We start from the raw sequence: 14,649 nt of genomic DNA, 5'->3' as shown, positions 1-14,649 counted from the left end.
GAAAGACAAACGAAAGAAAAAGAAGTATAACTTCAATAATGCAAAAGCATACAAACACACATATGCGCACACATGTGAATATGTCACCAACCAAAAATTGAAACATTGTTCTACAAAAACAACAACCGCATAAGCATGGAACATTGTGTTGTGTTGTTGTGTCGGCCGAGCTGTGCCGAAAGAAACGAACAAACGATCGCCGATTGTCACCGCTTCGCTTGCTGCTCGCACATCTTCGCAGACAAGGTTGCGTTACATTCATATGGATGGAGCGAGGTTGCGCAACTTTGCGTTACTTTTATATGGAAGGTTGCGCAACCAGAATCTATCGCAACCTTTTCCGGCGTCGTATAAGAAGTATAACTTCAAAAAGGATTACGATTCTTTTACAAATGTATTTCTGGGAAAAAGAAAATAATAACAAAGGATAAAGATCCTTTTTTTACAAATGTATTTCTGGGAAAAATAAGATAATAAGAAAAGGAGAAAGATCCTTTTTTACAAATGTACTTCTGGGAAAAATAAGAATTCATATTTTTGGACTACTATATAATAATTGTGGCATAAAATTTATATACCAATTGAAATAATAAATTTAAAATGCGCAATAATATTTTGATTTATGCTTGTATAAGTTTATTAAATTTAAGACTTCGCTCATTCCCAACACAATTTGCATAATTTTTCTGTAAATTAACAATATTAAACTAAATATTAATTTTTTGAAAAAATGTTATTTCGAACTTGTACTTTATTTTTATAATGTAACACTGATGCACAAGAAACAAGAATCATACAGTATATGTAGAAAAATTCAGACGCGACAGTAGTCTCGACAGTAGACGCGACTTGCAGAATCGAAATTTTCAAACAGCGACTGCTGCTGCTGGCGACTTGCAGAAATCGAGCAGTTGCTGCTGCTTCGACTTGCGTTGCTTAGCGAAAGCAGCAGCAAAGCAAAATCAAAACTTTTTACACGGCGTCTGCTACTGCTGATTCGCTTTTCGTCGGCGATCGTTTTCTGCTTTTGCTTCGACTGCGACTTCTGTTTTCTTTAGAAGCAAAAGTAGAAGCAACTGTTCATTTTAAGAAGTTACTTGCAGTCGAAGCAGTGAAAAGCAAAAGTATAGCGACTTCTGCTACTTCGACTGCAGTTTTTTAAACACTGGTTATGACGATGGTGCGATAAAAAAATATTATTTACCGTTTATTCACTCGAAATAAGAACAAAATATTATTAAAATTATTTTTTATATCGTGCTAGTTGAGACATATTAAAGCATACATATTCATTTAATAAATACACTAAAAGAAAAATTGATACTCGAATACATAAAACTTGTTCTTTCCTATAGGAAGGCAATTTTTAATTTTAAAACATTTCCGCGCCGTCTTCCCATTATCCGATTGTCCCCAAATTTTTTTTTAAACATTTTTCATAAAAAGGAAAGAAATTAGCCCATTCTGTTAATTTAAAACACTATTTCAAAAATCTCCATATAACGTAGAACACCTCTAATATATAAATATGTATTAACACCCTAATATATATAGATCTATATATTATATTTCGGACATCCAGCTTATTTTAGTGTTTTTGGAACACTAGACCATAGATTTCTAGCAGATGGAGATTGCAATGAAAACCACTCGTATTGGGGCTCAGAACTAATTAATCCGAAAAGACGACAACTGTATCACAATATTATAAATAGGCACAATAACCTTGACATAATATCTCCTGGTAAGCCGACATATTGGCCTAGTGATCGTAACAAAATACCAGATTTAATTGATTTTGCTGTAATCAAAAATATAGATAAATCGCACATAACAGTTGATACATGCACTGACCTATCTTCTGATCACTCTCCTGTACTAATAAAGATATGTGAACAACCTATAATTGTTGATCCAAAACTGGGTCTAACATCTTATAAAACGAATAGGCTAAAATATAAAAAATACATGAGGAGCCACATTGATATTGAGTACAAAATAAATACGGGAAGAGATATTGGCGAAAACATAATAGAACTCAATGATATAACTAACGCAGCTGTCTTAGCCGTTTGAAATTATTGGAATCATCAAAAAACTTAATCCAAAAAAAAAGTCGGCGGGACATGATAATACGAGTATTACCTCATAAATGCTAATGGAGTTACCAAAATTGCCGTAGAAGTAGTCTCTTTACTCTTCAATGCAATTCTTTATATCGGATACTATCCTAATTGATGGCGAATGAAGTAACATATCTTGTTATTCACCTGAGAGAACACTTACGTGGAGAAAACATATATCTAGTAAAATAACTAGCATGAAGATAAGAGCTGCAAATTTAAATTGGATTTTAAATAAAAACTCCAAACTTAGCTTAGACAACAAAGTGCTTTTATACAATATAATGCGGGCATAAGGCCGATTTGGATGTATGGCATTCAACTGTGGGGTACGACTTGTGCAACTAATATTGATTTAATACAAATGTTCCAATCAAAAATGCTTAAAACAATCACCATGGTACATGCGAAATGAAAATAATAAAAAGATATTGAAACAAATTTAACAGTTGTTTGTATCACCTTAAGCTAATCGTGATGGAAATGGAGTTACATATGTCATATATATAAAAAATAATGTTTATGTCTTTATGTGCCCGCAGAACGTCCGAACCGCAGCATATAAAAATGTAAAAATTGGCACAGATGGTCGTAAAGAATTCCGTTATTGCAAAATTAGTCGATTTGCCAAATTTCAAAATTTAAAAAGTGTATTTTGGAAGATATGATTGTTTGTTGAAAAGTTTCAAAATCTACCAAAACAAAAATATCATCACGGTATTGTATTCGCGTTCATACTAGTGATGAGCGATATTTCACTACCGGTGATTTTTTCACTGTGATTGAAAAATCGCAAATCGCAACTGCGATCACTTTTTATAAATAGCAGTTCGCTTCTGTGAACTGCGATTGCGATCGCAGTTCGAAACTGTGATCGCAGTTCGAACCAGTGAATTGTGATCGCAGTTCGAAACTGTGATCGCAGTTCGAACCAGTGAATTGTGATCGCAGTTCGAAACTGTGATCGCAGTTCGAACCTGTGATTTACGATAGCAGTTCGAACCTGTGAATTACGATCACAATAGCAAATAGCAGAAAAGTAACAACTTTCTTCAGGGTATTGTATATATCGTATATGCTATTTTTCGTCATAGCGGTTTGAAGTTTTGAGTGTAACGTTCTTATATAAAGCATTTTGTGATGAAAACAAGAATTGTAACTAATTAATTTCAGAAAAAATGATGGAATAAAAAAATTACGGGTTTTTAATATTTTCTCAAAGATTAGGAAACTCGCGTTAATTATTTGGTCTTGAAAATATTAAAAGCGGGTATTCTAAACAAACAAATTATCAACCACACTAATGGTAATTCCTTCTAAGAAATGTGTGAAACCATCATACCAACATACAAATGAACTATGCAATACGCTCTAAGTGTCAGGTAGCTGAACCGCTCCAATATTTGCGAAAATGTAGTGAAAAGAAAGGCGGAAAACCTACGTAAGTGGTAAGTGGAACAGACCCGGACTTTTATTCGGCCAAACAGTGTCAAATTGGCAGAATCTGCCGCTACAACAACAACAACGACGTTTGAACGTCGACTTAGTTGCGATCGCAATAGCAATATAAAATCACAGTGATTTAAAAATAGCAATCACTGAAATCACAGTGATTTAAAAATCGCAATATCGCTCATCTCTAGTTCATACTATGTATTTAATTATACAATATTTAGATGACAAGACGAGTAGAACTTCGAGTGAATGGATGTCTGTTTGTTTGTCCGTGCGAGCGATAACTTGAGTAAAAAGTAATACATGTTAATGAAACTTGGTACAGGAGTTCCTTGGCAAAAAGTGAGGACGAGTTCGTAAATCTTATCCTAAATTAAGATACAAAACTGTAATTTGACCCAGGGAATTGCAGTAGCTAGGGGCTCCTATGGGAAAACAATTTTGAAAAAATGAGCCCCACCCTCTTATATCTCCTAAACTACTAAAGCTACAATAGCCAAATTCGCTTAGGAACTCCTACCGGCAGTGTGACTATGGATGAAATAGGATACCAACCACGCCTACTTTTACTCGTAATATAACACAACTTTAAACTCCATCTCATTATTTTATTTTTCAGTATACAAATCAAAAATCAATGAAAACTTTTCACGAATACTCCCCCTGAGTTCTATCACCTTATGACCAAAAATTGCCCAACTTGGATGAAAGCTATTCAAGTATGTTGACCCCAGTTTTTATTGTGAACTTTTTACCGAAAATATTGGTCAGTCTGTTAAATATATTACAGGAATTCGGAGAACATCCTTTCCTGATAATAGTATGCTGAGGTGAGATAAAAAAATAATTATAATACTACCTTAGTCTATGCCCTTCAATATAAATTAACAAGACATCAAATTTGATTGTAATTTATTACGATTTCGTCGAACAAATAAGTAATGTTGAATTCTTTCGCAATATCTTTAAAATAATGTCTTGCCAACACCTGAATGTATTTTTCCGGGGTTTCTACTGGTTAGTTGCAAGAGTATGAATTATTCGGTTACATCCTAACTTATCTCTTCCTCACTTGTCCACATTACTACATATAATTTACAGAAAAAGATACTAGCGATACACTGTTACACTGTATGAGTAAAACACGAACCTTAATTTTTTTTAGATAACTCACATATTGGCTGATGTATGCGATATAAATTCACCCGGAAGTTGGAAAAACATAATAACAGGTTAATGAGGACTAAGTAAAGTACCAAATTTTCAACCAAATTTTCATATATAGTATATATAGACAAACAATTATCAGAATATCTTACAGATTCACCAATATTTTTCGGAAAAACTTGGCAAAAGGCACTAGGGACCCCATATTCGATGTATGGAAGCTTGAACAATTTTGGCCCGATTTTGACAATTTATGTCATAAGGTGGTAAAGGTCCAAGCCACTATTTGTTCTATCCTGATATATTTGTTAGTGCTTAATTTGTATACAGGAATCAGATAGAATTTCAAATTTTGAGACATGCTATATAGGCGTGGTTGTATTCTGCAAATGAATTCGAGGAGACCATATAAATGATGTTATATTCAGAATTGAATTGTATTGATTGCACTTCACAAAAAATAAAAAAAACATTTGAATTTCCCTTAATAATGAGTGTGTTTTTTATTTTGTTTTAGAAAAAAGTCATATCACTCATATTAGAAACTATGTATACTAACTATTTCGATTAGTTATAGGTGTTAGGTAAACAAAATTATAATATTTTCTAGCAGCTTGTTGCGAGTATAAAAATTAATGTAGTAAATTTTCTTACGTTAAAAGTACAAAATTAATATAGTTTCTTACCTAAGGAAACAAACCGCTTTAACACCAAATATAGTTCGAATAGTGTTGTACCCATGTTGAGAGATTCTTCATCCAAAAAATTGGAAAACTCCAAAGTGTCGTCCGGTATTTCCATTCTTTTAATATTTGCACAAACGATCTCAACTTTTTCTTTACATACATCGAACAAATTTAAATCATAATATTTGAAAAGGATGCCCGAATAGTTAATTCTTAGTTTTCTATAAACAAAACAAAAAAAAAACAACAACAATAATAATAATTATTATTACTATAAAAATTAAATAAGTTTCTTTGAAATTGAGATATTGAACTTACTGATAAAAGTGTTTATCAAAATGCTCCATTCCTCTTTGTAAATCAGATCTCACCATTTGAATGAGCTTTATAAGAAACTGTAAGTTTTCTTCGTCATTGTGTTCATCACGTATATGTGGCTTACTTCCTTCCATAATATATTCCAACCACTCTTTTGTAGAAGTATTTATAACTGCTTCTAGAACTAAATCAATGTTCATTACATCCGGGTTCTTTAGGCTAATAAAACCATAAACATTTTCAGGAAATATGTCTATCACTGGTTCTCCCAATGCTTTGATTTTCGAAATAATATTTAAAATATCGCATAGTGTGGTAACAATATGTTTATCACTAACATTTCTAGCGCGAATTTTTCGCACAATTGAAAAGCATGACGGCAAAACTCGTTTCACTCCTTCCCAAAACGTTTTTACGTCTTCACAATCTGATTGAAGTAATTTTAGGGTAGGTATAACAATATCTAGAATATTGTTAAAGAGAATAAAGTTTAATTTATGATTTTCATGGATTTTCGAGTACACCACCCATTGGCAAAGAGCGCATTCAAAGTTTGTAAGGCCACTTTGAACTGCATGTTGCGACCGAATAAGTTCCGCATTTGTAGTAAATTTGCCATTCCACCAGTATTCAGCTACTTGGGAGCTTTCCAACTCATGAATCAGTAATAGGTTTAATAAGTGTTTATGCTCTTGAAGAGCAACACGTTTATTCTTTTCTGCACTCAATGTCATGTTGAGTAATATCGAGCCTCGGCTTTTTGTTTTAGAACCCTTTTCTAAATTGTACCAAACAGTTAAACCTGAATTAGAAATTGACTGAAATAAGAGATATTCATTTATTTCACGCACACATTCATATTTACATATACATATGGATATTTCATGAAATATGATAGATATCATAAATTACGACACGTTACATCTTAACCGATATAAGTATAAAGGAAACTGCTCGCTTTTTCGTTACAAAATTGTGTTAACCAGTTTTTACTGAGTTAATCGCAACCAAATATAATAAACCAAACACACAAAAATAATAAACTGCGACAGACTCAAAATGAAAGCAAAGAAAATGTAAAACCTTTATAGTTACTGTAAACCAATCCTCTGTATTTTTTCTTCATGACATAGTGCATTTTTATAATTTTAACAAAAGTAAGGAAACGAAATTATCGTAATTTACATTTCTATCATTCTTGGTTTAAACATCACACCTTCAGAGTAATTGCTGCGCGGCCAATTAATTCATTATCATGTTTTCCCGTAGATGCGGTTTGAGCAATTTCTTTCATCAGCTTACTTAGTCCCTTAACTCCTTTTACATCGAGTAATTTATTAACCTTTTCTTTGATAGTTTCTGCAGCATCAAAATCCCTTTAAGTATAGGTGTAGAATTGCGTAAATTTTTACTATATTTCTAGTCATCATTCAACATATATTTCATATAATTTTTACCATATTTCTACCACCAGTACCTCCTCTTTAGGGTTATCAATGATAGGTCTATAAATTTCACATATGTATAAATTTAGAAGGGTTAAGAAATTATATGGTCGAAGTTAACTTACAATGAAAAGTGTTCTTCCCAAATTGGGTTTAGTGTTGTATGCTTTACAGATGTATTATAACGATGCGAAGCATTCGACTCCAAGTAAATAGTAGCAAAAGGGTCTGAAAATCCGTTTGCATCTTTTGGCAATAAATTTTCTGCTTTAATAATTTCCACATTAAGACGCAGTTTAGGCGGTTCTTTTTGCCTTGCCATTCTCAAAATTTCTTCATGCTTTGTGTTTGATATTTTAAATACTTCTTGCGCGAATTCCAAAAGAATATCAGGACATATGTCATAACTCTCACATCCACAATTATTGCATATCTCAAAAAGAATTTCTTGATAAAGATCATCAATCTGAAAAGAATATTACACACACTATTTAATATCTTTATTTACACTGATATATATTTTTAGAGTATAGAACAGTTTTTAGTACAATATGCATTCATGGAAGACATTTAATTATTATTGTGAAGGGAGGAATGAACAAACGATATTGATGTTTGCATCTAAGATGTAAAAATTTCTTGTTACATTTTTTGTTATAGAATGTTGAAATGTTTGAAATTATTTATGTATATTTCTTAGGTCAGAGGATATACATATAAGAAATTACAAAAACAGTAAGTTTTTTTTTAATATAATTTTTACGCGAAAACCCATTTGTCGAACTATTTTTTTCTGGGTTAGTATGACTGTGCCTGTGCCGAATGTCACATCAAAATAATCATTAGTGTTTAGTTTGTTTGTCTTTCTGAAGTACATAAAGTTTTGGACATTTTTACGATGTGTGAATTTATTCAATAAAGAAATTTTATTAAATTTTGCTTTTTGCATTCTGAAGTAGATTTCGATGGTGGCCCTTTACAATTGGAGGAATCAAGTAACTTCATACAAAATACATACACTTACGTCGTTCTCTTTTATAAACCTCTTTTATAAACCTCTTTCCTTTAGATTTTCGACCTTACTACTGACCAAAAATGTTAGCTGTATTTTGTTAATGGCCTTAATTTACATAAAAAAGTTTTAAATTCAAATAATTAACAAACTCTGTTAACATTTTTTCCCAACATAGAATCGACTCTCGAATGATTGTAAAGAAATATCCGATGAAATCGAGATGAGAAATTTGTTTAGGTGACTTGCTATACTTTATTTGTGGGGCACCAAATGTAAGCAAACCTCTTGAGAGATGTTGGAAGTGTTTAATGGAATCCGATCATACAAGGTGTGTTCCAAAGTAAACAGGACTTTTTGAATCTAGCGCCCCCTGGTGGCGCCATGTATATGTCGGCTGGTGTGTTAGAATCTGCTATCTTTATCGATTGATAGAATTTCATGACATTTTATCGATTGGAAGTGAAGTTACCGAAACGTTTCAATTGATGAAACAAGTTTATGGCGATGATTGCCTAACCCGTAGCGGAGTGCACGAGTGGTTTAAACGTTTCCAAAGTAGTCGTGAGGACATAAATGATAAAAATCAGCCGAAATCATCTTTGAAATTCATGGAAATGGAATTAAACATCTCCAAGTTATCGGTTTATCGCATTTTGACCAAACATTTGGGCTTACGAAAGGTGTGTGCACGGTTTGTTCCGCACAAATTGACTGACGACCAAAAATTTCTCAGAATCCCAACATTCGAAGGACGATTATTTTACCAAAATTCACATTTTAACCATTAACCACTCCCCGTTTTCACTTGATATGGACCGCGACTTCTTCCTTTTCGAAAAAATACATTTGCCATGAAAGGAAAGCGTTATACAGACGTAGAGGCCATTCAAAAGGATTGCACCGGCATACCGGCCAACGAGTTAAAACACTCGTTAGAAATGCTTTTGGACGGTGCAAAAAGCTGTATTGAAGCAGAAGGATACTATTTTGAATAAAATAAATTGATTTTACCGAAAAAAACATTTGTTCTGTTTTTTTTTAAGTTCTGTTTACTTTGGAAACCATCTTGTAGAGGAAAGGTGATCGACAATCCAGATATTATATTAGTTATATGGTAACTCGAGTTTTCGCTAAATTTTTATTTATATTTAGCGAAAAGATACACTGTTATGAGTAAATCATGCTAGCTCATTTTCATTGAGATGACTCATATATTGACCGATATATGCGGTACAAAGTCACCCGAAAGTTCGATTATCTTTATATTATATATATAATACTAGCTGACCCGGCGAACTTCGCCCCGCCCAATTTTTATTTTTTTTTTGGAAGTCATAGACTCGTATAACTTTACCACAAATAATATAAACTTCAAACAACGCATTTTCATTTAATGTTTTTAATGTTTGTAGCGCCATCTACTGTAACATACAGCACTTACTCAATACCGCTGTTAGCGCCACCAACTGGTGGATAGCTCTTTGCTAATACATAATAAACAAATAATTTGCAATAACTAAATAATGCGACTATAAGGAGAGTTATAAACTATCCTATCTTTCAAGTTGGACCAAACTGCACACAGTGTTAAAAATTTCATTAAAATCGGTTCAGTAGTTTAGGAGTCCATCGCAAACAAACAGCGTGACACGTGATTTTTATATATTAAGATATGGGAACTAAGGGAAGTATTGGTCCGATTCAGCCCATTTTTGACATACAGATATACCATTGTCAGAGAAGTACTATCCCTGAATTTGAATTATATATCTCATACAATGACCGATATTTTCTAACAAAAGTCAACTATAGATACCGGGGTCTAAATAAATGTATTATTAAAATGGAATAAAATAGTATAAAAAATTAAAAGTTCTTTTTTTTCAAACCGCGTTAAAACAACCCCGAGTAAAAGGAGAATTAAGTGTATAGTTGTATTAATTTTAAGTCATCTCAAAGTAAAAATTAGTGATATTGGTGTTTTTGGCAAACGTGGATAAAATAGCTATGAGCGGGTGAGATCCTTTTTGTTTACTCTTGTTCATTTACAAAATAATAAGTCAAACTTAAGACAACTTTAATATGATATAAAGGTATTTGTGCACTTTTTATGATTAAATAAATGTGTAAAAACTCTTTAGTGATGTGTTAGTGGATAAAATATAAATTGATATATTATACGATAGTAATACAAGTATAAAATTCATAGCATGTTACATAGAAAGATTGCATACTTTAATTTGTTAATTTTTGGACTTGAAACTCGAATTTAAATTCGAAAATTGTAAGTCACCTGCGGCTATGTGTATATATAATCTTAATCTGGATATACTGACTTGTAATAGTAAAGTTGATTTAAATATAAATATATTAGACATTATATAAAATCTGTAAACGAAACTTATTGAACCGTGACCTATTTTATAACATACCAAACATGATTGCAATATTTTGTATAGTATAGAAAGATTTTACAACACCAGAAATATTTTTCCGCCTTTGATCATTACAAATATCGAAAGGATAAGATATTCGGTTGAACTCTGAACTTAATTCTTCTTTACCTGTTTTTATTCTTTGTTTTTTTTGCAAAGATGTACAATATAATATTTTTAATTTAAAACTATAATAAAATAATCTTGGCTCAAAAGGCTTGGCTTGTTTTTCTATGGACATATACAATATTTGAATTCAAACTCACAGTCATCAAATGACATGCAGATGTGGCATATTGGTCAATCAATTGCCTGCGAATTCCACGGAAATGGTTGCTTGATATGCTACCATTTTTGTTCAACATTTTTGAAATTTCATTATACGAATTAAACAATGGTATTGTTTGCAAATTTTTATTTGATGATTTTGAATTAAAACTTAAAAGCTTAAAAGCTTTATCAAATACAGCGCAAGTCCTATGGCTTGAGATTTGCTGAGGATGTGAAGTAGTACTCATTTTTTGTAAACAAAATCCAACGCACTTCTTCTGAACACAAAACTGAAGCAAAAATATTTTACACTTTTATGCAGTTAATTTTCACGTAAGAATTTTGTCTTCACATAAAAATGGCCGACTATTACAAATTTAATGCTAAAATTTAGCAAAAACCAATGAACCAACTACTTAAGAATACACGTAATAATGCTTATGTATAATTACATAGCAGATACTTTGTCCATGAACCACTTCGTACATTTGGTTGAATGTTTAAACATTATAATACAAAAGTATATACTGTACAGAACATAAGCATGTGCAGTTCTCCGCGAGCATCATCAAAAGGAAATGAGCGCGTTTCGTTCAATGTTCGTATTTTTAGAATGTTAAAAGGCAACTCTTGATAATGAAAAATTTCGAAAACCTTAATACATACAGACATATACCATATATGTACATATATGCATGAAAGTAAAGCATATGGCAACGGAATTTGGCATATTGTGTGCACAAGTATACCTTAATGATATTTACCTTTTCTAAATGTTTACTTCGATAATATTCACTTCGGTTACATAAAAAATGTTTAATTTCCATGTTCGAAATGATATTTCAATCGAGTTGGGGTATTAGATATGTGGTCTCTGTTAGCAATGATTTTCGAGTTGTTATTAGCAAGTAATGAACTTCTAATGCCACTTAATTTAGAATGAATCACAACGAAGTGGATATTGTATACAAAAACTTTTTCTTGACAAAATAAGTTTTGTAAGTCGAGACAAAAAATAAGTATATATAGTACATATATACCCGAAAATATATTTGTATTCAGTTTTTTAGGCATTTTTTTTCAGCCCTAAGTCGCCACTAGTACACTGTTGCCAGGTATAGGTTGGTATTGCAATAAAAATATTCGAACATTGTCATTTGAAAAACATTGATTTCAACTTTTAATTGTAATACACTTGCGATATTTTGTGTTCATTTTCTTAGCAAAATATGTTTACAATAAATTTTGTAAGTCGAGCATAAAAACAATAATATATAGCACATACATACCCGAAAATATGCTTTCATGTATTGTCTTTTATATATACATATATATTTTTCAGTCCTATGTAGGTCGCAACTAGTACCCTGTTGCCAGGTATAGAATGGTATTGCAATAAAAAATATTCGAACACTGTTACTTGAAAAACAGCGCTTTTCATTTTTAATCGACTAATTCTTTTGGAATATAAAGTACACTAAAAAAACTGAAGGTATGCGACAAGTTCAGCAAAATGCAAAGCTGAAAGGAATTTTAATTCACGAATTTTTCTTTATGATTACAGTAGCACTGAAATGCCAGTAGATATATTTGAGTGGCACTTTGACAAAACATTAAACAGTTTAAAAATCAACTATCCATGTTTAAAGTGAAAACACCACGTGTGACAAATTAATTTTTATAGTTTAAAAAACTAAGGAATATGTTTTTAAAGCATATTTTCTAAAAAGAGTGATCATTTCTTTAATAAAAAACATATACTCATTGTTAAGGAAATTCAAATGTTTTTTATTTAATGTGAAGTACAATCGATACAAATAAGGTTTGCATATAACATATTTAAAATGGCCTCGACGACTTCATTTGCAAGAACGGATTCGATGAATCAAATTTTTGAGTACTTCTTTTATTGGATCAAGTCGTACATATGTTTAATATTGACTTCTAAAGCTTGAAGATAGACTGGTTTATTGCCAAAGACCAATGACTTTTTTGGTGTCTAATGGTAGTAGTTTAATAAAACTAAAAAATCATGCTTTTAAAGCACATCAAAAGTGAAAAATAATTGTTAATGTAAATAGATAGTAATATTCACCGAAAAATACTTGTATTATTGTGGGAAATTGAACAACAACTTTTCAACTTCTGACTTTAAACCATTTATGTTAGTAAAAATGTGTGTTATTTTATAATAATAATAATAATAACTCAACTATTACCCTCCTCTCACACAACTGAAGCGAGGGGCGCTGAGCTATATAAGGCAGGAGGGGTTTTTAACTGTTGAGATCTAAAACAGCTAAGACTTAAAACACGTTATAACCAATTGTTACGATTTTATTTATTCAGGGGGTATTGTACTCTAGAATTTTGGAAAATTCGATTTTTTTCATATATTTAAAGTTTAGACCCTTAAAAATATCCTCCAAAAGATTTTTAAAAATTAAAATTATTTTAAGAGCTACAGTTACTTTAGTGACACAGTACCTATCCCGGTAGGTAGGTAGACTCACTTTTTAAAACGCGTTTTTCTCGAAACTACTTTTTTCCATACTGTACCGGCATTATCTCAAGTTCTATACAACCGATTTACTTGAAATTTTGTGTGAACCTTCTTTATATAATCCTTTATCTTTATATATGTAATCCTTAATCCTTTGTTTTTAATATTAAAAAAAAATTCAGGAATTTCAAAAAAAAAAAGCGTAAAAAATAATTTTTATTTTCAGGCAGTCGCCATTATTCAAAAATTTTTTTTCGTGTTCCCTGAGGTAGGGACTATAACAGCATCCTTACTGATTAAGAATTTCTTTTGATTTTTTTTTTTCAGACCACCAGGAGAGTCTGGATCAATGTCACCAGGATGCGCAATTTTTTTACACCTGTCTCTCCCCCCTCTAATTATTTTAATTTTTAATATTTTTTCTGTATTCTTAAGATATCAATAAAAACACCATAAAAAAGTGGATGGTAAAAATATTTTTGGTTTTTTTTTTTTAATAAAATTCAACATAAGTACTGCAAAAAATTTGATTTCTAGAGTAGAATACCCTCTTAAGATAAAGCAATCTGGTGCAGCAATGAGAATTAAAATCATGACATATGCGACAGAATGGTTCGCTTAGTTAAAAAATTTATCTACACGATTTTAACAGTAAGAGTCTAAACTGTCTCGAAAAACGAACCGGGATATTAAATTTAATTTCAGAAATGAGAAATGAAAAGCAAACTGTTCCATTCTGGATTTTTAGTAAGAATATAATAGCTAGAATTTCTCTACGACGAGTAAGTAGAGGTAGATTTATAAGTTTTAAACGACTAATGTATGGATGTAGACTTAACTTAGAATCCCATCTGAAATGACCTAAGATGAAAAGTAGAAATTGTTTTTGAACGAAGTCTAACTTGTCAGAATGGATTCGGTAACTAGGATTCCGGACAACCAAAGTTGTAAAAAGTGATTTAGTAACATACGGATATCTAAACTTTTCAGATCAACGTTTAAGAAAATACATTTTGCTTTCCAGACTATGGCATCAACATCCAGACTAAAGTTAAACTTAATAAAGTTAAAAACTCGCTCTAGTAAATAACTTTTTATACCTTACATTTTACTTTTATGCAAAGGTATTATAAATGACTGTTTCCATATTGAACAACATACATATGTACCTTGTTTATGAGAGGAATTGAATATCCTTGTCAAAGGCAAGTAGATATATTTGGCCCTAATTT

The 14,649-nt window shown here is 31.5% G+C and overlaps 1 protein-coding gene across 12 annotated transcripts in view; it reads right to left on the bottom strand.

The window, feature by feature from the left end:
* LOC105232869 (protein unc-13 homolog 4B) overlaps positions 1-14,649 on the bottom strand; it is a 153,860-nt gene that overhangs the window by 93,607 nt on the left and 45,604 nt on the right. For 6 of the 12 annotated variants that reach the window (XM_049449868.1, XM_049449867.1, XM_049449863.1 and 3 more), the window contains 5 exons: positions 7,320-7,660; positions 7,207-7,254; positions 6,966-7,125; positions 5,750-6,567; positions 5,432-5,652 (listed from right to left, as the gene is read on the bottom strand). In XM_049449868.1, the coding sequence (XP_049305825.1) occupies positions 5,432-5,652; positions 5,750-6,567; positions 6,966-7,125; positions 7,207-7,254; positions 7,320-7,660 (1,588 nt within the window). Of the gene's footprint in view, positions 1-5,431; positions 5,653-5,749; positions 6,568-6,965; positions 7,126-7,206; positions 7,255-7,319; positions 7,661-10,910; positions 11,160-11,187; positions 11,331-11,366; positions 11,481-11,678; positions 11,843-12,203; positions 12,332-14,649 lie in introns of those variants that run through there. The other 6 variants (XM_011214754.4, XM_049449864.1, XM_019992706.3 and 3 more) reach the window with 6 other exon arrangements.

This window comes from Bactrocera dorsalis, chromosome 2 (assembly GCF_023373825.1).
Source record: "Bactrocera dorsalis isolate Fly_Bdor chromosome 2, ASM2337382v1, whole genome shotgun sequence".
Classification (NCBI taxonomy): Eukaryota; Metazoa; Arthropoda; class Insecta; order Diptera; family Tephritidae; genus Bactrocera; species Bactrocera dorsalis.
This window is presented reverse-complemented; position numbering and strand designations above follow the sequence as displayed.